The sequence below is a fragment of the Clavelina lepadiformis genome, chromosome 2 (genome assembly GCF_947623445.1).
Source record: "Clavelina lepadiformis chromosome 2, kaClaLepa1.1, whole genome shotgun sequence".
NCBI classification, from domain to species: domain Eukaryota; kingdom Metazoa; phylum Chordata; class Ascidiacea; order Aplousobranchia; family Clavelinidae; genus Clavelina; species Clavelina lepadiformis.
The window spans coordinates 6,579,804-6,606,774 of record NC_135241.1 but is presented as its reverse complement, the minus strand read 5'-3'; the positions used below and the strand labels follow the sequence as shown (position 1 = coordinate 6,606,774).

Here is a 26,971-nt window from a genome sequence, read left to right as displayed (position 1 = left end):
CTGAGGATAGCATGCAGTTTTGAAATTAGACAAATGACTGCTTTCCTGAGTCAATTCTTCCCGATGCCTGTTAGATTTCTTCCATAACGTCCACAAAGCCGCTGAGGTACACACTTACACGGATTCAATCGACCCGCAGACGGCCACAAAGCAATATGACCAGTATATGCCAGTAGGCTCGCCTCACCACTAAAAACTGAAGGTACACCGAAACTTCAGCAGCTCCAATAGAATAGAAATGCCCAAATTTGGTTTCCGCCGAAAACCGAATATTTCGAAACTTTGCAAAAAAACTCCTTTATTGCAGGAAAATTATAACAACCAGGGATATAATGTTGCTACACTTAACAGGAAATCTAAGTAGGCTATGTCATTTATGTACCTTTTGGATAACTGACAACCTCATTCCCAGAGGTGGGTAGTCGGTACTTGGCAAAAAATGCACCGACGGTTCTGGTATTCGGTACTAGTTTAAAAAAGTAGTTCGGTACTTTTTGTGTAAAACATGCTGCTGCAAATGCAATGCGTGCCGCAATTATGTCCGCAGTAAAGGTTGTACCGACGGCACCGGTACTGCCCACCTATGCTCATTCCACACTGAACATGATTGCTATCTATCTTCAGGCGCCCTATAAGCATGTAAAAAAACCTACTTTTTGTTTATTTTATTTTAAAGTAAGATTAACAAAAAATGCAATCGAAATATGCCGCATGAGGCTGCCTGAAACTTAGTATGTAACTTTGGTATGCCTTAGGCCAGGGCTTAGGCTATTATTTCATGAAATTGTAATAAAATAACTTATCTATAACTCTTGCAATAGAATGCTGAAGTCAATAGTGAAATTTTGTGCCGAAAAAGTCAAATTTCATCAATTATTACCTACAGTCCTACATTTTAGGCTAACCTAATCATGCGACCTGCAAGTTTTTAAGGCGCCATTTGCTAGGGTAATCCCCACACTGAAAAACAACAGCCAGACTGGGCTCTGATTGGTCTAACTCATACGTGTCAAACTCCCGGCCCGCGGGCCACATCCGGCCCGCTTTACATGAAAACTTGGCCCGCAATGCTATTTTATACATAGAACTATTTCTGGCCCGCGAGATCATTGTATAGTAAAACTTACTTTTTTCAAGCAAGAAACAAGATTATAACAAATCGTAAAATACAGCAGCACAGCAGTTGCCCCACAATACGACAGAATAAATCGATTTATTCTAACGCTTGTAATCTGGGCTGCTTTTTTCTTTATTGTTTGTTAATTCTTTAATGCTTTTGCAAAGAGAAAAATGAAACATACCGATGTAAGAGAAGAATAATTAATCAAAAATAGCCCAGTCAAAAATCGTCAAAAACATCAAAAATTTGGTGTTGTTTCGCTGCCTGTTCCAACTCATGTTTCTTGTCACGAAATGTTTAATCAACTTTTATCCTTGACCGGCCCGCGGCGTTAAATAAGTTTTGAGTTTTGGCCCCTGGTGCGATTGAGTTTGACACCCCTGGACTCTAACTACTCTAAAACACTTTCTTTAACCATGACGTAAGAGTCCAACAAAACCATGGAATCGCAAAATTTCAGCATATACGGCTCCTTAACAGGCTGATAAGGTCAGCGTATTATGATGAAATCAAGTGCATATATTACACCATTTAATACATTTGTCGAGCAATATTTGCCACACGTTATTATCAAATGTTAAATATAACCTGTTTATTTGAACTACATATTTGTTAATTAAGGTAGCATATAAGAAGGGGTAACATGCAAATTGAAGAACCACCCCAGTATAATGTCGCATAGCTCGAGCATATAGGTATGACATGAATTGAAGAGTATCTGCATAATCCAAACACACAGCAACAAATAACAATAAATAACTGAAAAAGTGGGGAAAATGTAAAACTGTTCACCAACTAAAACCAGAAGCATCACTTTTTACGGGGGGGGGGGGGGGGTTGGACAAATGGAATGTAATAATAAAATATAATAGCACCTGCAGAATAATATCAGGTAAAACACGTTGAATATTGTATTTTTGTGTATGTTAGTATGAAAATTCATGGTTATACATTACTTGTATCAGTCAAAATATGGTATAATTATTTAATATACTAAATATAAACAAGAATAATTCACACAATAATTTTCATCACATGGCCACTGAACTATTTTCTGGCGATTTCATAATTGTCAACAAACCAATCACAAGTTTCTTTCAATGCTACATCAATAGGAGTGAATTTGAAATCAGGAAGATACTTCCGCAGTTTTGAGTTATCTGCAGTTTTCTTGTATTGCCCATCTGCTTTTTCGGTGTCAAATATTAGTTCTTTCTGCAAGTTGATACCAATCAGATATCGGAAGGGTTAAAATTCAAGTGTACTTATATAGCTACACAGTAAGATCTCAGTGTGTTTGCGACTTGTATCTGAGTAGTTCATGCAAACTTAGCAATTATAGTTTTGTAAATACAATAACTATACAACATGCGGATTATTATGTAATCTACGTATCAACAAAACTGAAGGCGCTGATCAGTAACCTTTCAAAACTGACGGATACCTTAAATGAAGTTAGGCTAACTTTTTTGTATGTACAACAGACACAATTTGTAAAAAATATGGGCAAAGATGCATCGGCTTACAATTCATGATATGTTTAATAAATCGTGAAAAGTTACTTGTTAAACTTTTTTTGATAACTAGTTGACATGTTTGATAGACTTTAAGTCTATCAATAAACTTCCGGTAAACTATCAATAACTTCATATTTAAGTACATTTTAAGTAATATATTTAAGTCTTTCAATAAGCTCTATCAATAAACTTCCGAAAAAGTTGACTTTAAATAGGGATGAATTTTTGCGAACTCAGTCACAATGTGATCGCGAACTTAAATGGATACGAATTTAATTTAATACCAATTTAAATTATATTACAATTGATTTGTCATTACAGCAGAATTTGCCCAAGCCACCACCTAAAGCAAATGGAAACTACGCAACTTACAGGCCCAACATGTTAATATGCACATGCCCACACAAACTTGAAAACATCTTGAAAGCTTAGTGCCTGAGAAATGAAAAACATAAAAAAGAAGCAATTTTTGGGGTTTTCTGTTGTACAATAATTTTTATTTAAACTGTCCAGAACAAGATGAAATATTGTCCAAAACTACGATGATTTTTGTGTTGCTCTTTCGGATGGCATTGATAAAAGAAGTGTAAAGTGGCAAATAACGTGTCCATAAACACACATTGTGATGGACAATGTGGTTATGTTATTGAACATCACTAACGCTCGTAGATAACTATTCAAAATATCTGAAGTGTAGTTTATAACAGATTAAAAGTTTTTAATGTAATGACTAGGGCCATTTAAAGTCATTAAAGTCATATTTTTTTCTATGCATCAGTAAGTCGTGAAAACAACTTTAATGCAAAAATCGCATCCCTATGAGGTATATATATTAAAAAAGTTATAAAGTCATATAAAGTCAAATTTTCCTGGTTAGGTCATAAATCAGCTTTTTAAGTTATATAGTCATATTTTTGAGTTATAAAGTCATATCGTTGTATACTTTAAACAAAAAGTACCAATTTAAGCGGTGAAGCAATGAAGCACTAAGAAAGTAAAGCAATTTCTGATTGAACATAACACTTACAGTCACACACCTATATTTTATGAGGTCACAAATTGCATTATGAGGTCACAGTCACACATTGCATTGTGTTGCAACACAATCTATTCTACTTCTCTGCATTGAAGTGGGATGTCATGTGAAGTTCAGTCAGTGGGTAGGCAAGCTAAAAAGCTCAACCTTGGTCTAGTTATATACAAATACAGTACAACTAGTAGCAAACTGAAGAATATAACAGTTAAATATATACAGAGACTTAGACATAGAGAGAATATCTGGTTCAGCATGCCAAAAGTGAAAGAATCAAATGCAGCGAAAGTCAAAGCGATTGTAAATGAATTTAAGGACTTCACAATCTCCCCTACAGAGAAACTGTTCTGTCAGGTATGCAGTTGCATTGTGAAGCATGAGAAACGTTTTTTTGTTGAACAGCATCTTGCAACACTCAAGCATAAGAAAGGGATTGAAGCAAGAACGACCCGCTCCTCAGCTCCGCAACAAGCATTCATTCACCCGGTGCAACTAAACGATTTTACCAGTCAACTTGTTCGGGCATTTGCATCAAGTGACATTCCATTGGTAAAAGTACAACATCCATCAATTAGAAAGCTGTTTGTAGATTTGGGAAAAACTGTACCCTCTGAATCAGCCTGTCACCAAAAAGTATTTGAATTGAGTGAAGCAGACAATCAAAAACTGCTGGATAAATTGAGTGAAAAAGAATTGTTTTTTGTGATGGACGAAACAGATTTAAGAGGCAAAAAAATTCTGCACACGCTTTGTGGTACACTGGACAAGCCTGAATCTTGTTTTCTGGTTAAACGCTCTGTGCTAGACAGATCGCCAAATAGTCAGAAGGTAATACATAAACTTGACGATGTGGTGAAAGAACTCAATATTAACAGAGACCAAGTGAATTTATTGATATCTGACGCAGCAGCTTACATGTGCAGCGCTGGAAAAGTGTTAAAAGAGATATATCCTAAACTGCTGCATGTAACATGTGTTGCGCATCTACTGCACAATTGCGCCTTGAAAATAAAAGCCTCCTACCCCGAAGTAGACAATTTGATTGCAAAAGTGAAAGCAAGTATCTCCAAGAACAGAAGCAGAGCTGCCGATTTTGATTCATGTGGCATACCACCACAGCCAATAGTTACTCGTTGGGGTAGCTGGTTGAATGCTGCTCAATATTGTGCCGAGAGACTTCCACAAGTGAAAGAAATAGTCAATGCATGGGAAGGTGAAGGAGTTATTGTAAAGAGCGTCAAAAATTCAGTCAACGATCCAAAGTTGACTAGTCAGTTAACAGAAATATGCCTCCACTACAACAATATTTCAAACTTAATACTCAAAATGGAAAGTTGTACGTACACCATCAAAGAGGCCCATGCTGATCTAAATGCCCTTGATTTCGGAAAAGATCCGCTTGAGCTCAAAAATTACATTAAGAAGCGATTGGACAAAAACGATGTGAAACAAATTATGGAGCTACAAAGACAAGTCATTTCACCAGCGCTTTATGCAAAACTGCAGAAGTGTCAACCCACATCAGCGTCTGTGGAGCGCTCATTTTCATTACTAAAGTCATTTTTACGTCCAAATCGTAACTTCAAAGACTCTAACATTCCACACTACATGAAACTGTACTACAACAGTGGTTTAAAATAGAAATGGATGTGTATTACTGTTATGATGCGTATGTTTTACTCTTTAGTTCCGTGAGTGACGTTGTTCGCATGTAAAAATACACGATTTTCACATAAAGTCATATTTTCCAAAAAATAAAGTCATATTATTGATTTTTTAAGGTCATATAAAAATGGCCCTAGTAATGACGCTGGAAGAATTTTTAGAGGTCTGAATTTTTAGAGGACACTTGATAATACAGAAAACAATAGAATGTCAAACCAGATCAAGCAATATATGGTGACTTAGGCGTGTTCTAATATACTAAAAAAAACTTTGTTTGTTCATGCAACATTATTTGGTAAGCCTGATATCGAAGCCGGCAAAAGGTTTGGGATACAAAATAAATCACAGATTATGACATGATTCAAATTTGAATAGAATGGGGATTTGCTTTGATCCGAGTACATGGATACGAAAGCATCGGAATCAACATGTTTTTGGCTGAGATATTTAAATTATACATCAATGATAAAATTATTTATAATAATCATGATACTACAGTATCTTTAGGATCAATCCCGGCCAAAAATAATAACTTAAATGTTTTTCTCCTGTTTGCTTACTTCTTGCAAAAATGCCTAAATGTATCTGCAGGTTTGGTATTGATGATGATAGTAATAAATACATTTGATGTGGTGAATACTATCTAGTCTTACTACTAGTTCTATCTACTAGTAAAAAGTACTTACAGTAAAATTCATCGCCTTTGCCACTTTTTCAGCTGCATTTCTTATCGATATTTCATCTTCTTCTCCAACAGAAAGAATAATTGGTTCCGGCTCATTATACTCGCGTAATGTCCAAATCATGAGCCTAGCTAAATCTCTTGAATAAATAAATTGTCGAAGAGGTTTTCCTGTGCCCCAAACAGTGAGTGGTTTACCTAAAACAAAACAAGACCTCAGCAAGCAGCAAAAAAATTACTAAAGTGAAGGGCAAGCGCTGAAATAAGCTAACAACATAGAAAGCTATTAACTGAATAAATTTTTAAAATAAATTTCAGTGTTTAAATAATTATTATCATCAATCATAACTTGTAAACTATTATGATACACTTGGTGGACAAGTGATGTTACAGAGAAAGGTATGATAAGTGGCAACAAGATGCTTGCTTGTAGGAATTAATGAGAGTTTTGCATCAATCGAGAGGTTATAATGCAACGAAAACTAGAAACAAGGGGTAACTAAATATGGCAGCTCCTTTTTATTGACACACTGCATTGGGCTATTTGTAATAATTACTGGCCTAAACATCGCACAACCAAACAGGTAGAAACATGTATTGTTGCAAACATGCAACTACACATTTTTGCAATAAATGTCTGACTGTTGAATATTTTAACAAAAATTATTGTTTTTTGTACGGGAATCTTCTTTGACATTAAATGCACTTGAAACACCACCAAGCCCACTTTTTAACCTTTTTGCAACTCCAAAATTATATTGCGTGGCACCATGACTACAAATGAGGCCACATCCACAGTTCAGAAAATTTTGGTATAAAATGTATGTATATCTAACAGTAACAGTTTAATGTTCAAATTGGCTGTAAAAAACATGTTAAAATAACTAATAATACCTTCTAACTTTGCCTTGTAAATTTTATGCATAAGGCCAGGTAACACATGGCCGTCCTCTATGTTGTAATTGTCATGAGGTCCAAATATGTTGCAAGGAATGACAGATGTGTATTTGCAGTCGCAGTCCTGGCTATATCCTCGATTCATTACGTCTATCATTCGCTTTGCATAACTATACATTAATTTAAATACATTTTATTATTTCCAACTCATATAATGAGAATGTTCTATAATGCCTGACACAATGGCTTCTATGCTTTGCTTTGTAACTATAACATTTCTTAGAAATGTAAAAGGCCTTTGTTGTCACCTTTTTCGTACTATTTACACAACGCAATAAAATCAAAACCGTGATATACTATTATGTGCAATGATTTAGACATGAAATGGACTGAAAAATCGAAGTAATATAAATTATAAACAAACTCATAGTTTAAAAATTTAGAAATAGAACAAACTTACCTGTATCCATAATTTGAATCATGTGGTGGACCCTTATGTAACATAGTTTCATTAATGGGATAAGATGTTTTATCAGGAAATATACATGTTGACAGACAAGACACAACTTTTTGTGCTCCATTTTGATAAGCATTTTGTAGCACATTGTCATTAATTGTCATGTTTTGTCGAAAAAATTCCAAATTTGCCTGACAATGACAAAATATATATAAATGATGAGGTAGTAGAAAGCCAATCAATAACTTACTACAATAACATATCTACCTTCGCTTCATTCAATATAACAGCACATACCCTTAAGTTTCCATACAGCCCGCCAACTTTTGCAGCTAGATGAATTACATGAGTTGGCTTGTGTTTTGCAAATACCGCCTTTGTGCTTTCATAGTCTGTTAAATCTGCATCTTTGCTGGACAAAAACACCCAGCTTTCATTTTCTCTTTTTTCACCATTTTCAACAACATATTTTATTCCTTTTCCAACCAAACCTGTACCACCAGTTACAAGCACCACATGTTTGGTACTGGAATCGTTTTCCATTACAACACTAGTTACAAGTAAAATTTAATGTCTTAATGGAATATGCTATGTTGTTAAACTATGATCTAAAAGACAAAAATTTGCAAACTTATTGTTCTAATGACCCCAGTATCATTTTTGGACCTATAACTATCATTTTTTAAATATTTCACATTTTCTTATCTGTTACCACAAACTAAGATTGACTTGTAATACAGTTATACTAAGATGCATACAGTACTATATTGCCATAACAGGATGTGTGTAGAAGAATTTGGAGTAAGAAGTTGAAACTTTCCTTTTTTCTTTTTAAATATGTAATTTTTATCACAATCTATAAAATCATATACATAAATTTTTATCATCTAACCTTGTTATACCGTCCAGGTTATACCGTCTATGACTCAATGAACTTGAAATAATACAACATAGCTTAGCGCCGCCATTTCGGTGAGGGGACTGCATTTTAACAATTTTTTTGCAGAAAGAAATGTTAAACTCAGTATCTGAAGTGTAAATTTCTATTTTGCTTGCAGTTTTAACTTATTTTACTAACTTATAAGGAGCAAAATGGGAATAGCTTTGCAATAATGTCTCGTACAATATGTGAATGTTTTTAATCAATTTTCAAAAAACCGAAGTAAAATAATCAGCACAATTTCAGTAAACACATCATATTTTCTGTATGTACTAAAGTACCCTGCTATTGTGTCAGATTTGATTTTTGACATAACACTTCACAGAAATTTCAGGTTGATTGTAACCCTTTAAACCTTGTGTCCTTTTTCTGTTCTGTACAATCAGTGCCATAACTGCTTTTAAGCAAAATATAAAATCGCGCTAGAAAAACTTTTTAATTATTGATAAAAACTAGTCCTAGTATTGTCTTGTGTTAACAGTATCTGCTCATTTTATTTCAACACAAACTCAAAATAATGTGATTTGTTTTAACTAAAAATGTTACATACAACACATGTGTGATTGCCCAATGCTTTTTTAGTTCCAATTCTGGATGAAATAAAATGGAAAACACTAACATGTGCAATCATAGAATTTGCCCTTTTTCCACATAAATATTTTTGAACACGTTGTGACTATTGCAGGTGAGTTTGAAAAATTACAAAAATTAAAACATTTTGAAGTCGCAAAATGCTGAACTTTTTCAGTCAGGACGATTTTTTTGAATTGTATCCTTTATTTTATGTAATTGTAATTGGGCGACCAAAGAATAAAATGTTAATCAATATGGCTTGATCAAAAAAAAATCCCACCAGCAAACAATGAGTGAGATGAAAAGCAGCAACTCCCAAAGGCTTGAAACGTGCAAGAATAATGTAAGTAAAAGGGAAAGAAAAAAAAATGGTTAACCAGGCTACTAAACCCAACATATAATAAACAAAATACTATGTTTGCCATCAGGCATGATTTCAATAACAAAAGATGCTCAGCTGATGAATTAACTCAGATTTCATCTGCTCTAACAAAGCTCACCGCATGGGTTTGCGAAACGTTGGTTCATAAAAGAAATAATTCACCAGCTGAGCACTTTTTGTTATTATACAATAAACAAGTTAAAAAACAAATTACAATGGCAAAACAGTGCCCACAAAAACTAACATATATATGTAATAAAGCTGGATACTGAGGCAGCGCAATAACTAGGCTACAAACAAGCTGATAAAAAAGATATGTAAAGATAGACTTAGTGAAACGGTAAAATACGACTAACACTAGACTACCGGTAGGCTAAATTAAAAAAGATTAGTGTATCTAAATGATGAAAAGAAACCCCATTCTAAGGATCGAAATCCAAAGACCAAAGTAAGGGCACGATAGCCGGGCCATCAGGTACACTAAACTTATTGAATATTAATAATATTATATCCCAACATTGCATGATACATGTGATTAATACATGTGAACTTCTCACAGCTCAACCGTTCTACACAAAATGATGGCACTGCATGTTACTTAATAAAATAATAATTTGGCATCAATTACTGCACCATATCATAAAACGATGTAAAGAAAAAATTTACACACCAGCAGTTTTCAATGAGAAATTATGTGAGCGGAGACACAAATTTTGGCGTGACATCGTGCGATGAAGCCTCAATTCTGTTTTTATTTAAGCTAGTATAAAATGGTTTTCAAACAATCAACTTTTGCTTTGATGTAAAAAAAAATCAGTTTAAAGTATGTTAATTTAAATAAAGTTGAGCATAAAATAGTATAGGGTAACTCTCAAATTCCAATCGAAATAACTAAAATTCAAAGTGCTTTAAATGTTGTCGAAAAAGCTTGCTTTATACCCTTCAACTACCTTTGCCGTTCGGCGGTCGTACAACAATCATTCTGGATAAATAAAAATAAAAAAGGTACTGCAGCTAGGCTAGTGGATCTCGAAAACAGTATAAACTATCATTCTCAAGCCAGTCTCTTTATTTTATTGCGAAGAATTATCGTGATCGTGAAGAATTATGATAAACGAGACGTGGATGCATTTAGTCTAGTACTAGTCTATTATAACATTGATAATACTTAATTTAAAATTTGTCTCACCTTTTTAAATCAATAAGTGTAACAGATGTATTAAGAAGCTTATTTTCATATTGCTGGCTTTTGCTGCTAATTGTAAGTGTTGTTGAAAGCCTCAAATCCTGAGTCACATTAAGCAGAACACGTCACAATAAGTAGGGTGTAAAATGCAACATATACTAGGGAATTACAACAGGAAACAATCGTGATTGTCAATGATTGCTTACCGTGTTGGCAATCTAATGTTTTGTCAACGCGTTGTTAATATGAAATGGCTTGAACAATGGGCTGATGTCCAATATACACAGCATAACTAACCACAGTTCCACCGTGGTTTAATTGTACAAATCCAGTTAGAATTATGAAAAATGTTTTCAAGTCGGTGAGTGAATGTTTTGCGGTGTGATAAGCATAGGGTAACCAAGCAACTGTCCTTTATTTCCAAATAAATTATTCAGTTGTGCATGTTCTTTTTTTAATAAAATAGCCAACGAAATGCTTAATTTGTAATCTCTTTTCATTGTTATTATTGTTTTGTTGATATGTCGTCTTTTACATTGTTAGTCAATGAAAATTCTTTTATCAAGCAGTCAGGTGCTATTTTACACGCCATGGTGGATGCACAGTGCATTCCCGGCACCCATAAATACTGGAAATGGGGACCGGGTGCGCCTAGGCCCCTCCCCTTTTATTACTGGGGGCGTGAGCCCCCACTTAATAAGATAAGCACTATTATGATTGACGCTTCAGGACAGTTCGCAACCTACCAGGCCTACCCAATAAAAGCGTATTTAGTTGGGGTGGGGGGCATCGAGCTGTGTTTTCTCACAAGTTTGGTTTACCCATTTTTTAGCAATATGCCTAGGCGTTTTAATTCCTTTTTGTTCAATATATTTTCAAGTGAGCGACTCCTGTTTCCTTAGCTTCAGGTGTATTATTATAAAACAAAGACCTTTGTCAAGAACATATCATAATTGTTCTGGTTACCAAGCATTGAGAGATATTTTTCAACACTCTATACTTCCAACCAAGCAGATCAAGCATAACCGTTGTTGATTCGCAGGTTTTTACTGTTTAATCGAGTTGTAAGTTGTAGATAAATGTTGGGATGAAAAGCATAACAAAACTCATTATGATGTGAAAACAGATACGGTCCATATGCAATATAAGTTCAGTTTATCAAAACCTTAGCTGATTCTTGCAAAAAATACAATAGGCTACGGCGTCTCAAAATTGAAAATATAAATATTTTCATATAGGTATAAAAATAAATCAATACAATATATAAATAAATGTAAAATAATAATACAAATAAATGTTTTAAAAATTCTCATAAATAGAGTCAATTACTGTACATGCAAGCATACATTTGAGGGATATTTTTTGGAGCATTAAGGGGTGAAATTCTACGTTCTTTGCTTTTGGGCGAGGTGGGCAGTGTCAATAAATTTAGATCAAATTTTTATAAATTTTGGCCCCTTTCAACGCAATTTTAAATATGCCAGGGGACATCGACTTTGAAAGGTTCCCACACACGATAGTTTCGTATAGACGCCCAAAATATAGTTTGATTAAAAAAGTATGATTAACAGTCAACATGCAAGAGAATTTTAAAAATGTTGGAATTAGATCATAGCTGGATATGAAACAAGACCAAGACCTAATTTGGTTAAGCGTAGAAAAGATACAGAAACTTATTGCTCTGATAGAAATTATTCAGGCCATTTTGAACTTGAAGAGGCTGTAGGAGCAAAAATGGTTTCTTTTCACTAAACTGGGTAAAAGTACCTCAGTCTATAGTTCTTGCATGCTCTTAGAATACTAGAACGCTGTGGCTGTCAGTTGGCTACAGATTGCAACAAATATGCTTACAAGTGAAATCGTTTAATTGAAATTATACACACGTTTTAACGCAAAATTACTAAGCTAGTCGCATCTCGAAAATTGCTGTTCTACTTTTGTAGTGTGTAGATGGGGAGTTAATATGTGCGGCTTGATAAAAAAATGTGCAGTGCATGAGGAGTTCAAATAAGCTTTTCCCAAAAAAACATATTCATACATTAGATAAATGTCAATCATAAGTTGGAAACCACATCGCAAGAGATGGTGCAATGTTATTACAAAAGACTACTCAAGCCACTACAAACTTTCTCTGGTGTTATACCTAAAATAGCCTAATTAGTAATAATAATTATTGTAGCATAGTTATCGCAATCACTAGTGTGCATACACCATAGTCTGTGTATCCACTGTTTATCACAAATACTGTAGTTGAAGGAAATGTAGAGGCAAAATTTCCCAATGACATTATTATACTTTTATTTGATTTGTACTGTCTATCTTTTAGTGCAGTTGTGGGCCTCAACATTGTACCCTCTCCTGGCCACAGAAACGGGATTCCGGTCCCTAGGATGGAGTTTCTTTGGTGCGGCTTTCTTTAAACATCCATTTGCTGTGCAATTAAAATATTCATCGTCATTTTAATCTAACTATGTCACTTTGTATATATATTTCGGCCATTAATGTACATGTTTTTAATGTTAGAAAACATGTCGTCTACATCTTCCAACAGTGTAATTGTTTGTGTTATTTTGGCCTTAAATTTGTTAAATTTAGGAATTATTTTGTGGGTTTGGTGGCCATGCTAACCTACCATCTTATAGCACAATTGTATTATTGCTATCTTACAAGTTTTAAGCCCTTGGGCTTCGACACTTTTTTCTGCTCGTTAACTGTTCGTGAGCATGTGTTTTATTGTGCTATAACTACAACGATTAGCATCGCAACTTTCGCTTCACACAGTTAATTCCGAAAAATAAACAACACAATACATTGAATACAATACAACGACAAAAAGGCTATAGGCTACAGTGGTACGTAATGCTTAGGCCTGTGGCGAAAGTTGGCGCCACAGAGCCACATAGAAATCTAAATTTATGTATGACGTCATTCATGGTTTCTGCTCATTATTGACGTGCTTTCTCATTGGTTGGTTTGTAGGTCAAGGTCAGCTGCCAAAAGATATTGACCATGCCGACCAAATAACCCATCCTACTTGTGACACCATCACAGCCGGTAGTGTGCGTTCTATACAATACATGATCTGCAGGGTGTCCATAAACTCTGGGCACATAGTGAATTTTACTAATTTTTTTTCCAGATTGAATGATGGCTCTGTCTAAAGAAGAACGAATCAACATTAGAATTGAATAAAATTGTTTTCTTTTAAAAAGTATGTATTTTAACCATGTACCAAGACTTTGTGGACACTCTGTATAGTCTACTATCCTGAGTTTTAACGTTTTTGAGGCGATTAAATAGTTCTGCCTAGGAAGAATACTTAGGAGTCACAGCCAGTCGTTGGAAGCCTGGTATTTTATTTAACTTCAAAGATAAACCACCAAGAACCCCTCAGGCCTTTATTTAGGCTATTGTCGAATAGCGTAGGAATCTTTTTTTTAATCGCGTTAATTTCATGCTCTTAATTATTCTAAACCTGTTAGAATGTTTAGCGAAGGCCCTCAGGTGTTAATATACCACAAACATGTGCTAATTAATTTACTTTAAATTTACAGTTGTAGTTAAAATTGTTAACAACTTACTAGTTAATCAAGATATAGTTGGTCAAATATTTCGATACAGATTGTATGGTTTGTACAACAAATGCAAAACCAGAGAGAGATTGTTGTCTCCAAATTCAACATCAGGCTCATAATAAAGTGCGCACAGCCGCACGCGTATATGTTTTAGTCAAACTTTTGTCACGTCACTATAACAACAGTGTCATGTATAGGTAAAAGTTTATTTAATTTTTTGTATTTTGTGTTGTGAAGATAGAAAACTGTTTTAAGCATGAATAAGGTCTTATATAGCCTATAGCTAATTGTTTTCAAGTGGGTAAGGTATAATATCAAAGAATACAGTATTTGCAAGCTTAATTGTGGACAGAACTACCCACTCGAAACCACACGCTACTTAAAAAGCTCCTTGAAACGCACGTTGTACCAACGTCCAAGATCCGGGAGTTATTTTAAATATTTAGATATTGCCACGAAATAATCCCAAACACCGATAAATAACATAAAATATCACAACTATAAGAGCACAGCCATTTAGTGATGACAAACACTACTTATATTAATTGATTATTAATTTCTAAGTTCATCAGCTAGGCGTTTGCCAGCTTAACTCTTGCATAAAAAAAAACAAAAACATTAAATACCGTCGAAAATACAAATAGGCCTATTGTGCGTCAATTGTTGGAGTTAAAGAATTTCAAATGCGAGCTGATATGGCCTACAGACAGGCCTATTTCACCGGACGAGTGAACAACAGACGTTATACTACTGAAAGGTTTACCCAATATTTACATATTTATATTATAGATATAACTGTTTAATATTTCAAAAGTGACTTCAATTCGGTTTATTAAATGACCGTTGTGATTTAATTTTAGAAAGTGACTGTTTCATCAAGCATAGGTCAGGCAGCCGGTTGTTAAAGATAGGTCGATAAGTTACGTTTTTTTCAATTTGTATACATTTAAGCACATTTACTCCAATTCTTGTGATTTTATTTAAAACCATTAATTTTACAACAAAGATTTAACAAGTACCTCACCTGAATGAAACCGGTAACCTATACTAAGTTGAAATGTGCGTTAGTAACTGAGCAAGAAACCGATAACTAACTTTTCGTTGGTCCCCCTGCATGCAGAAGAAGCACTTTATTGTAACAGAGAGAACTCGCATAAATAATCTGAAATTTCTCAAAGTTGTTGTATATTACAAAATTGTAAAGTAAGCTGGCAGTATAGAAACTCCATTTAGAAGATATGGCGTCCAGGGTATAGAGCACTATACCGCAATAAATCAATCCTGAACTGAAATTATGTAATTCCAATATTCACATTAATATTTCCGCTGGCATTTATTAAATTAATTGTGTTAAGAATAAAAACGATACGAAAACGTGTAATACAGTAGTCGTTTTTCAGTGGTTCTCAAAGTCGATATTGATGGGTTTTGTATATAGCAGTTCTTAAGCGCGATCGGACCTCAAGGGTCGCATGGGTTCAATGCAGACCAGAACAAACACACTGTACGCATGATTGAACACTGGCCCATTTCTGGGGGCCATAAACATTTTTACATCTTCAGTCTTTTTCGTTCATCGCAGTTACCATTCCAAAAGAGTAACAGGCAGGATTGTTGTATAATAGTTACCATAGTCTAACTAAAACGTAATGGACTGATCGTCAAACACAGCAGGTTGCTAAATGTTGTTCTACTTATCAAGCATTAGGAGAAAAAGTTTAATGGCCCATTTCTAACAAAGCCAATCTCGAACTGCAGTTGTTGATAGCTAATACGGAGTTTTTCGATTTTTAAAATGAGGTGTAAAGGAAAAGTCTCGGTTATATGTTCCAAGATAGTTATATGATATTGGTTGGAAATATGTTACCAAACTCAATATGACTGGAGTACGGTTTGGGCCTCTACAAGGCTAATTGTTTAGCAGAAAACTTGGTGGATCCTTGCAAAACGCATGATAGGTGGGTTACTGGGTTACTGGGTTATGGTTATACAGCGTTGCAAAATTGTTGAAAAGGGCGTTTCAAATTTTTACACCTTAAATTACCAACCGTTTTGTTTAAATAAAGCGAGCAGGAACAGTATGCAGGTTTTGTTTGGATTGTAAGTTTATTAATTAAAAAATTGCAAGCTTAACTTTAAACATACTACATAACCGATTGTTTAAAACGTATAGTAAAGTAGGATAGATCGCCTAGTTTATTAATGTACTTTAAGAAACCTATATATTAAAAGTTAAAACATTTTTCAACGCAGGCGGGTCAAAAGGTCACCATTGTGACTTAATAAAGCACATATGATTCCATTCTTTTCAGCTATTTAAAGGCATGAACAGCAAAAATTGTGGTAAATCAACATGCCAAGTGCTAGTATAGCAAATGATAGGCTATATTAATATATTGGATATATCTAAGACCAAAGGTCTTTAATTGTGCTTTAGAACTCCGTTTATCTATTCTATTATTGAATCCGTAATTTCTTCTATCGCTTGTTTGTTTCTTTCAACCAACACAACATTTATAAATATCTGAAATTATTATATTCCAACCAGTGGTACGCACCGTCTCGTGTAAACCGGTCCTTGGAAATTTAATGACCTCCGCGAACCGGTTGTTTACAAGCGTATGTATAGGCCTACGTAGATATCGGCCTCGGGGCAATATAGCATGCTGCTAGTGAGAGAACCGGCTGTTAAAATATTTGAATCCCACCACTGATTGCAACCGTGGCCACACTTTAATTACGTATTATTTTGTCATGTTCAGTCGATAAAACGTACATAATTTATATGTGTCGTAACCAATTACAAATCGACACCAACGCAATGCGTCATAGAAAGATATTGTTTCAAACCAATGAAAATCTGGCAACCTGATTACGTCAGCAGAGAAAAGTAAACAAGCAAACGTGGTTATCGCTATTATTGTTAGTTTAAATGCTACTCACACCATAACCACTTGAAAGTTAGGCTACTTCACTACACGCGTCATAGTTAAACTAGACAAGCTACCTTATAGCCACGTAATACATGATGTGAATATTTTAAATGATACTTTTCCTAGCCAGAGAACACACAATCGCTTAATTAACTTTATCTAAACTATGTGTGGCCCGACCCAGTACACAGTCACAGCAAAACGTGGCGTACAGTTGCACTGTTTGCTGTAGAAACTTCAAATGTGGTGACATTTCCTAAAAAAGGTTCAGTTATCTTGTTTGGTTCATGGTTCGTGTTTGTTTTATAAAGTTTAATTTTGTAATTTTTGAAATATTATCATATTTTCATAAATTTGCTCTCTCTCTGCATTGAAGGGTATCGTTTTCGTTTACTCATTCACGCACAACTAACTCCACCATACGGACCACATATGGACGCCACCCATATGGGTTTCTCCTCTCAACATGATCCTAAATACAGCACTGCACGTTATGTATGTTTATAAACGTTACCGAAGGGTAGGTGAACGTTTGTATGAATCTCGCGGGTTTCTATTTTTGAGATCTCTAAAAATTTTAATAGCAATTGGATAATTATAATATTGACTCATCACAAAAGAATAAAGTATTAGCCAACGACACACCATTCATTAAACAGATCACTGGAGTAAATAAAGGCGTTAACGTTGCACATATAGATAGCGTAGAGTTGTGCTAATAAACTGAGAACTTCTGCTGGCTGAACCAAGAAAACGTTATGGTACAAAGAGCACAAAATTAATGCAGGAAGGAAGATAGAAACTTAGGGCAGGTAACTGGATGCAAGTTATTTCAGTTTCTCAAGATGTTCAGTTACTTAACATTATTTAAGCTCTTCATAATATTCAGTAATAGCGTATAAAACAACCTGGCCTATAGGACTTACTTTATCTCAATAAATGCCAGCTGAAATACCAACACAAATGTTGGAGTTCCTCATTTTCAGTCGAGGCTCGATTTATTACGCATGTGTAATTACGCTGAAAGTCATAAAGCTTTTTCTGGAAACAAAAGCCTTGTGAACAAAACATTGCCTTCTAGCTTCGATGTTCTCTGAAACTTTTATTGTTTGATTTTTAACTGGAAGGCTAATCTATTAAATAGTATTGACAGTCATTGTGACTTTAACTTTGTTTTTGTGAACTTAGTTTGGAGGACTAGAATATCATACACTGTAAAACAAATCAATAAACTATCAAGTTTTTTCAACTAAGAATGAATTCCTTATATAAACAAAGTAATGTCGCCAAAGCCTATTTGAAGTACAGGCCAGTTTATTCTAATGATGTTGCTCAAACCATCATGACATATTTACAAAGACATAACGGAAATAACAGTTTATCGTCAACGTATGATTTAATGGTCGACGTTGGATGTGGAAGTGGGCAAGCAACCAATATATTTCCCTCATATTTCAAGAAGATTGTGGGAGTCGATGCCAGTGAAAACCAGATAAAATGTGCCACGGAGCAAAACAAATTTGATCACATCCAATACGTGGTCGGAAAAGCAGAGGAATTGCCTTTAACGGAAAAGAGCGTGGATTTGTTGGTTTGTGGAGAAGCTGTGCATTGGTTCGATTTATCAAAATTCTTGCGGGAAGTGTCACGTGTTCTTAAACCGAAAGGATGTATGGCCATATTTGGTTATTGGATTCAGTCGATTACTCGAACGATCAATCACTCTGAATTGTTTGATGACGATGCTTCGTTTCATCTAACTATAAATTTGCTAGAAAACATGGGCAGGATAGCCATACCAGATAGTGATGTGCATGACAAAATCTTCTATGAGTTGATCGGTGGTTACAAGAGCACTTTTGAGCAAATTTCCTTCCCATCAAAGGAACGCAGAGATCACATTTCCATCAAAAACACGATTAAATTTGCCGATCTTTGTGGGTTTGTCTGTTCGTTGATGGATCTGGAAGAACTTGAAGCAAAACGAGTTCAACTTGATAAAATATTCGGCGATGTAAAGGAAGCTAATGTTGAAAAGTTTGATCTCTTTCAAGCTATTACTAAGAAAATGATGAAAATCTGGAATGATGAAAATGAAACGGAAGAATTTGAAATCAATTTTAATGTTTTCATCTTGCTCGCGTGTGCAGCAACTGATGGGTAGCTCTCACAGATAAGGCTAAAACTTGAAAAACATTTTCGAACTTCTGAGCTTTACAATGTCATCATCAAACTTACTTTTACCCTAAGAGTATTACTCCATGTACCTGGGCATAGGAATCTAAGATAGGCTACAACCATACACAAACAATTAAAAATTAAGTACCATGTAGATTGTAGGCCATGTCATCGACGTTTTCTGATATTGGTGAAGCAAATTTAACAGCTCGCTGGTGCTCGTAGCAAGACCAATGTGATTCCGCATTGCCATAAAATTATATTTTGTGACGTAGGTTTTTAATTTTAACCTCATAGCAATATCGTATCATTAAGATAAAGTTTCTGTGTAATTAAGAAGTTGATTGTTGTTTTTTACGTAAAGCCTGAAGTATAGGTTATATAAAACTTACCCCTAACATACTGTATACATTTCCGAATACAAAGCTTTCATTTATCTGTACCCACAACCCAACATAGAGTTAGTTCTATTCGTGCGTTTACTGATACAACGATCTTGTGGACATAATTATACTTTACCCGCTTCGGGTGTCACACGATGCTTTGTCCGATAAAGCCATATGGTATATTTGCTTCCGCTTGAGTTGTGCGTGTTTGTTCTAGACGTGTCCATATATAGAAATACTTTCCGGTGTATTGGCTATTGGTTACATTTTTCATGCATGTCGGTATGGTATTGTTATAGAATGAGTGCAATACTTCTGTGTGTCGCTGCTCGCTACATCCATTTGTCTAAAACAGGCCCGAGTATTAAATTTAGCAACACGTTGATAGAGGCGTGGCCGTCTTCGATGTATGCGATAATGCTGAGAGAGGGATGAAGTATAAAGTAAATCCGAAAAGTAGATGAAGACCTGCCTCGTGGTGGCAGATGTCACATAAAGGGCACTGCGTAGGGTACACGTTGGTTGGTGAAACATCAACTGCGTCCATATCGGACCGCGACGAACGCAGGCCAAGCAGAAGGCGTTTCTTGATCCATCTTCAAACAAAAATCCGAGTTTTATCGAGTCAACCAGTGTGGTCGATTGCGACGTATGGAATGACGATGAGTGAGGTTAAGTTACCCGACCCAAGGTAATGTTAAAGGCGACGAGTTCTACTCAGTGTAACATTATACTTCCAGAAGATTCCACTCGATTGAGTTATAGCATAAAGTATTTCTCTGAACAATAAAGAAAAATAGTGTCTGGTTTATACTTTGCAGCACTTTGAATCCTACGTACTTGATTTTTTTTATATGATGTCACGGTAAATGCTCAGCATACCATGCGAATCCCAGTAGCATAGCTGTAGCGTTTAGCTCATGGTCATAATCTGGCATTGCTTTACACTTCAGTCTCAAGATCAAAGACTATGTTTGTCAAAAGTGTGTATTTGTTCAACTCTACGCTAAATGTACGATATTGCACCGAATCGACGAGATATACAACAAACATGTGTTAAACGTAGCAGACTACACGTGACAGTGCAAATGGACGGGCTTGTGTGCAATCACTCAGAAAAAATAGAACCAATTATAAATAATCCATTTTATATTAACATAAACCTGAACGTGTGAGATAAACAGGTGCTTTATCTCCAACTCATAACCGATTCAAACAACTTGTTCTAATCCAGCCACACAAAAGATAAGAAAAATATCTGAATGGAAGTTTGTCACGGCGCATAATTGGATCCCGATGAACACAAACTAAAGCCTGGAAATCCAGAGTTAAAGGCCCTAACTCTACTGCAGATCATGCTCATGTGTAAGTCCAAAATCTACAAAGACTGTTACGTTTGGTACAGAAGCGCCTCTGCCTAGCACGCTATTCTATACGCACAGGCTCGTATGTAGCAGAGTCTTCTACTGCGAGTATTCACAAAATATTCAACTGCGATTGAACAGGAAATCAATTGAAACGTAATACTGCCAGGTGGTGGTTACAACTTTATACAGTGAAGATTGTGAGCAAAAACCTAAGCTCCCAGAATTTTTTTCATAAGCCAACTGGGCGAGGAGTAAATGAAGAGGACAATAAGGGCAATGAGAAGAAGAAGAACCAGAATCTTGATGATGAGCCACTTGAAGCGGGTGCAGATGAGATACCGGAGTGACTTAAGCGGATTCATGAACCAGACAAAGGAAGTGTCTGGACGACTATGACAAAAAAGTGTATGATGTATATTTATTTGTACAATGTTTGTTTCTTCCTAACTTGCACTTACTTAGGTTTCTCTAACGGATCTGGTTCATCCCTCCCGTATCCGGCCGGATTCTTTTCCGCATCCTCTGCCGTTAATAAACTTATCTCCGCTTCGACCTTTCCCTAAACATCACAGAAATTCTGTAAAATTCACCGAACAATGCACGACAAACCCACAGGATAAAAAACTATAACCGTTTGATCGATTCATGTGGATAACTACAGTGCATAATAAACGACAACCCGAACAGCCTTTGTCGGAAAGAGCAAAATTTATACAAACTAATACGATATGAACAATAAAATTTTAATCAATATCATAAAAGAAATGGCTTACTGTTATTTCGAGCTCATCCTGATCGTTTTTGGCAGTGAACGGCCACCAACCCTTGATTCGTCTCTGCTTGAACAAGGACACCATCGGAACATCAGCATTCTCATCATCGGCAGCAAGATTCAGCGTACATTTGTTGGCGGACTTCGCTCCTCTTGGCATACGAGTTAAGTCCAGAGTCAACGAGCCTGTTTGATGAGAAGAAAAATATTGATTTCTCAGATTACAGTGTCTGTCTCATGAGGGCATGCACATCTCATTTTCGCATCATGGTGTATAAGTAACGTTTAAATCTGTGAAAGTCTCACAGCTAAACCTTGCGTCGGTTGCATGTAAATATAACGCTATTAATATATTAATTTATCTATTAAGATTTTAACGATAGTAAGACTTTCTGTTGTTAAATTAAATGAAGTACTACAGCACCCAAGAAATCGTCGGCAGAAAAATGATCCGCATCCCAGACCTGCAAATTCAACCTCGGAGGAATTTTGAATTCACTCTCATCCCAGGAAAATATAGATTCCTGAAAACAATGAAACAGCCAAATAAAAACAGACATCAAGTTCTCGCATGCAGTATTGCATATTTAACAACCTTGAATGCATTGAACACATTGTATTCATATGCAAAGTATTCGTAACTTTTAACAGTCTGTTCAATAAAGCCGAAAAGTCAACAGTTTCAGTATAATTTCAAATACAATCCTTTAATATTTCAATTATGACAAAGTAAATTTCATTTCCTTATCCGTTATAACAATGCAGGGAAGTCCCCAGCTCTGATACCTTTTTGGAGACGACAATCTTCTCCTCAGCTACAAGATAATCAAAGGGATAAATAAACCTCCAGTTGAAGTTTCCCTCCCCGGTAAGGGACCGGTAGTGAATGTCGGTCTCCTGTTTGTCGTCACCTAGCAACCACCTGAAAAGGTAAATCAAGCTGAAACAGAACATACACGCAGACCCAAAAAGCCACTTGTAGCAACCTAATTCAAGATAACGAAAACGAATTATTTTTATGTAAACTTCACTCTAAATAACGCGTTTGACCAACAATGACAACACTGACATGCGATTCACAATAGAATGACGTCATAGCCTAAACATGAACTAATCGCTCGACCTCAACTTGCACAACATATAAAAGCAAGGAAATTCAGCGCCGCCAAAACTCTTAGTATTTCGTTTAAGTTTAGGAAGTTTGTCACAAACACAACGGCTTGGACAACACCGATCTGACCCTTTGACGTAAATGTCCGACATTTTCTCGCCCGTGAAAAAATCGTCGTCCTCGCATATGACGTCATCCGTATTCCAGATTATGACACGTATCTCGTATCTGATCCGAGCCGCGTGGAAATGCATAAAAATACGATGATATAGAGATAAGTAGATACTTATGTTGAGGCTGGTTGAAGCGAACAAGACAGTTGGTGTTGACTCCATTGGTTTAGTTCACATCAAATTTTTCACCAGCAAAGTCAACATTGCATCGCGTGTACATTTTTTTTAATTTAAACGTTTGAAGTTTTAATATGGTTAAAGCAAATGTCAGTTCTTTGAGCTAAGCTTAATAATTACCGGTACAGAAAACTTTGTTTTCTGTAGCCAGAGTTTTTACCATATCCCACAAATTACAGTATTTCGATCATTAACTTTTGGTCTAATATGTTGTAGAATGGAGTAGGCGTGTTCTGGGTATAACGAGACAATCTTGGTATTAAAATGTTTTACAGAATCTACAATTTTTGAAATACACATTTTGCTGTTTGGCAATTTTATTATTTACAATGAAAGATTTTTGGAAAATGTAAATTTGGAGATTTTTTTACTAAGCGCATATATATAAACTACAAGTATCTCGAAAAGAACAGGTTCGCGTCAAGCAGCCCAACCAGTTTTCACAAAATGTACCCTTTCACATAAATGTCAGATGCTTTTTCTCCGGTGAAAAAATCGTCATCTTGAAGCAAAACATCGTCGGTGTTCCAAATAATTACTCGTAGCTGGAAACTTTTAGCAAAAATGAAATATTTAAATTTTTATGAGGCTCTGGCTAGACGCAAGGTAGCGCTACAACGCTAAAAACTAGACTGTAAATATAAAAAATGTGTGGTAATATACTGTGAAGAGTTATACACAAACTTTTTGGGTTTTCTTGGCGAAACATCGACCGGCGGACCAGGCAGTGGCATGTCCATGGGAAACATGTCCACCCAGAGCTCTACCCTGCCCTGGCATAATAATAAAACAACAATTACATAGGTAACTGTATCAGAATGAAGATTCAACTCAAGAACAAACAATATATAGTTGAACTAGATTAAATACCTCTTTGTTTATGAATAAGCAATATATTTACCTGCTCAATTCCCGGTTTGTCTGAGCTGAACAAAGACCTTGTCTCCACGTGTTCCGGCACCAATTTGCATCCTACCTTGGGAATCTCGTCCCAATGACGTAACGCAACCAACGCAACATGTTCGTCTGTTGGCTTCTTGTGGCCTAACGACAAAGAGTTTTAGATTTTTTAAGTGCTCTTTTTAATTTTTTTCTACAATTTTCACGGACATGAAAATAAATCGGAGACATTAGTACAAAACACTAGACATTACCATACAAATGAGACAGATATCTTGAAATGAAAAACGACATAGTTTCGGATGATTTCGTGGTAACTACCGTTTTCATCTTCAAGTTCGACTGGTCCTGTGAAAGTCTTCGTCCCGACTTTGACACGACCAGGCATGAAGTTAGGTCCCTCAAGCTTGTGATCCTTGCACAGCTTCTGAAGGATCTGGGAAGGTTTCATCGGATCCCTCCACTGGTTGTAACCGAATCTGCATCATTTTTTTCAATTATTGTTACCTAATCAATTACTTAATACCTGGAAAATTGTGAATAACTTCAAATCTATTCAGCATTAACGCAAAATTATTTCATAGAATAAAGTGTAGCTCGTATAAAGATGTCTACAGTTTCAGTTCAACGTACATGGCATATTTCTCAGCGATTCCACATAGGGATCTATGCTTGCTGTAGAATCTATTCTCGAGGTCAATCTTAGTCTCACCGATGAGATCATCAGCACTTAACAGATCCCAATCGAATATCTGGACAGTCAATATGCTTTCCATGGGAAAAGTTGCTTCAAAATCGAAAGTTCTGGAAGCATTTTTCGAAAACGATTAAACACACAAATCCATTAATCTCGATTTGTTATTAATTAACCTACCAACAGGGTTAACTTACTTTCCAAAAGTCGGGTTTAGCTGTTTTGAAATGTAGTTTTCCTTATCGTTTACTTTGTTGTTGCCTAGCGAAATGACCACGTATGGGTCGGCCTTGCCGTTCGGGTCAGTTGGATGAAGGTCAGTGGCTCTTATGACGTATACACGCACCAAAACATGAATAGGTTCGTTCGATGGCAGACCCTACGTTTAAGAAACGATTTTTAGCACAATAAGCGATGTTTGATAGCTGAAAAGAAATACTTCACAATTTGCAATAATTTGCACTTTGCCTTCTCTTTCAGGTATACCCGACAAGAGAATTATTTTCAGGCATATTTTCAATATACTTAATTTTTTTATCAAGTTATTGATGTTTGAGCACTAGCGTACTATCCTGATATGTGCGGTATACTGTATAGTTTGAGACTAATAAGCTCCCTATACCTTAAACATTCCGTATTGTGGATCCGGCTGTTCAATGTAATGGGGCAAGGGGTAGCGGTAGATCTTGAAAGCCCCCTTAAACATACCCACGATACGTTTCTGGTCTGTGATGTCATCGGCGTGGTCATCTCGCTTGCCCCTGTAGAGGTTAAACGAGTGCAAAAGGTCATTGAACCCAGAGAAGTCGGAAGCGTTTTCAAGCTCGTTGTCGTAGATCTGTTGCACAAGACATTGTTTAGTGATTGCTTTAGGGATGGAAAAGCAATGAATAATAAGCAAAAGATTTTAAAAAACAAAACAATAAAGAAATAGCAATAAATACTAGCATGTTATTTTGTCGCTATAAATAATGGATTCCTAGTCTCATATTTCCGAAAAGATATTGAATCCTAACAACGGGAGGGTTATTGAAACATTGCGCACGCGATCCCTAATGAACTCTAAAAAAACATTATTAAAACTACCAGTTCCCGACACGCAATGTAACTAGCAAGTGCCACGTATATGCCTTACATGGAAACGTTCGTGTAAAATCATTCACTCTATCATTAATACTCGTGTACGAAGAGTGTACGTCCATTTCGGGGTCATTTCTGGCGCGTTTCGATGATACGATTTACATATAACTTTCCCAATACCACGAAACAGTACAGACCTTCAGTTCGTCGATTGGAAGCTTGTTCTGCTTTTTTCTTTTAGCGGGCGTCGCGAGACTCTTCTTCGCTTGCCTCACCGCGCCGACCGCACCACGAAGCAACTTCTTCGTCACTTTGTTGTCTTTCGTTTCTGATTTGAATAACGGAAATTATAATTTGTCTGTAAACAACGCCCCTTCCAGATGGCGCCATTGTACGATTTGTTTAAATCACGAGGCAGTCTGTGTATAATAATAATTATAATTCGTTTTAAATTGTGTCCGGAAACTGCATAGATTAACTAAAGAAGCTGAATTAAACCGACGAGACGCCGTCCGCTTATTTGCAATATGAATAAAGCACGTATGCGTTACTTAAGGATCGGCAAAACAAAATTAAATGAAACATGGCCTGGAATACCTTATTAAACTAAATGCTTAACTGGTTACAGAGTTTAGAGCATATTTGAAAGCAATTACCATAACAAAATTGAGTGTCGTTTTATATACTAGCGCTAAAACGTTTTGGCGACGATTTTTTAAACGTGAGAAAACGGTTTCCTAATTAAACAAAGTGACACAATGGCCAGACGCTCGCTCAAGAAATTAAACTTAAAAACTAATTTTTCTGGGAAAGAATTTTTTTCATTTATTTCTGAGCATGCATCTGGCACGTTGCCAACATCACGTGACCAGACTCACATGGTGCAGGCGAGGGGCAAAAACAAAGAAGAATAACCCAATCAAAATATCTGATTTAAATTAAACTGAGTTGCACCGGTTTAAACTTGAATTGCGCCATGAAAGTTTTCAGACTTATATTGATTGACTTAAAACTCAAAATCAAAAGTTAATTATCTGCTAAAATTAATTAAATCGAACCACATCTTTCAATCTGTGTAGATCAACTCGCAAACAACAAACCGAGTCGAATCTGGTCAAACTTCGAAACGTCACCACATAATCTTACCAAAACGGGTTACTTTACATATCAAGG

General features: G+C 35.8%; 3 protein-coding genes across 10 annotated transcripts in view; 1 reads left to right on the top strand and 2 right to left on the bottom strand.

Moving 5' to 3' along the window:
• Positions 1-1,629: 1,629 nt before the first annotated feature.
• LOC143445744 (GDP-L-fucose synthase-like) lies at positions 1,630-8,000 on the bottom strand. Its single transcript, XM_076945046.1, has 5 exons — positions 7,669-8,000; positions 7,375-7,562; positions 6,912-7,084; positions 6,022-6,215; positions 1,630-2,335 (listed from the first exon to the last, which is right to left on the bottom strand). Exons 1-5 carry the CDS (start codon positions 7,912-7,914, stop codon positions 2,168-2,170), a joined length of 969 nt encoding a protein of 322 aa, XP_076801161.1. The 5' UTR covers positions 7,915-8,000; the 3' UTR covers positions 1,630-2,167.
• Positions 8,001-18,114: 10,114 nt separating this feature from the next.
• Positions 18,115-19,909, top strand: LOC143447251 (putative methyltransferase DDB_G0268948). The gene has a single exon (XM_076947262.1). The coding sequence runs from the start codon at positions 18,216-18,218 to the stop codon at positions 19,122-19,124; it is 909 nt and encodes a 302-aa protein (XP_076803377.1). The 5' UTR covers positions 18,115-18,215; the 3' UTR covers positions 19,125-19,909.
• A 588-nt stretch (positions 19,910-20,497) lies between these two features.
• LOC143447494 (otoferlin-like) overlaps positions 20,498-26,971 on the bottom strand; it is a 49,271-nt gene continuing 42,797 nt past the window's right edge. For all 8 annotated transcript variants that reach the window (XM_076947629.1, XM_076947630.1, XM_076947631.1 and 5 more), the window contains 13 exons: positions 25,996-26,126; positions 25,341-25,556; positions 24,916-25,097; positions 24,658-24,828; positions 24,346-24,503; positions 24,026-24,168; positions 23,809-23,897; positions 23,578-23,676; positions 22,450-22,585; positions 22,088-22,187; positions 21,665-21,849; positions 21,350-21,450; positions 20,498-21,281 (listed from right to left, as the gene is read on the bottom strand). In XM_076947629.1, coding sequence (XP_076803744.1) covers positions 21,101-21,281; positions 21,350-21,450; positions 21,665-21,849; positions 22,088-22,187; positions 22,450-22,585; positions 23,578-23,676; positions 23,809-23,897; positions 24,026-24,168; positions 24,346-24,503; positions 24,658-24,828; positions 24,916-25,097; positions 25,341-25,556; positions 25,996-26,126 — 1,892 coding nt within the window. In that variant the 3' untranslated portion in view covers positions 20,498-21,100. The remainder of the gene's footprint in view (positions 21,282-21,349; positions 21,451-21,664; positions 21,850-22,087; positions 22,188-22,449; positions 22,586-23,577; positions 23,677-23,808; positions 23,898-24,025; positions 24,169-24,345; positions 24,504-24,657; positions 24,829-24,915; positions 25,098-25,340; positions 25,557-25,995; positions 26,127-26,971) is intronic.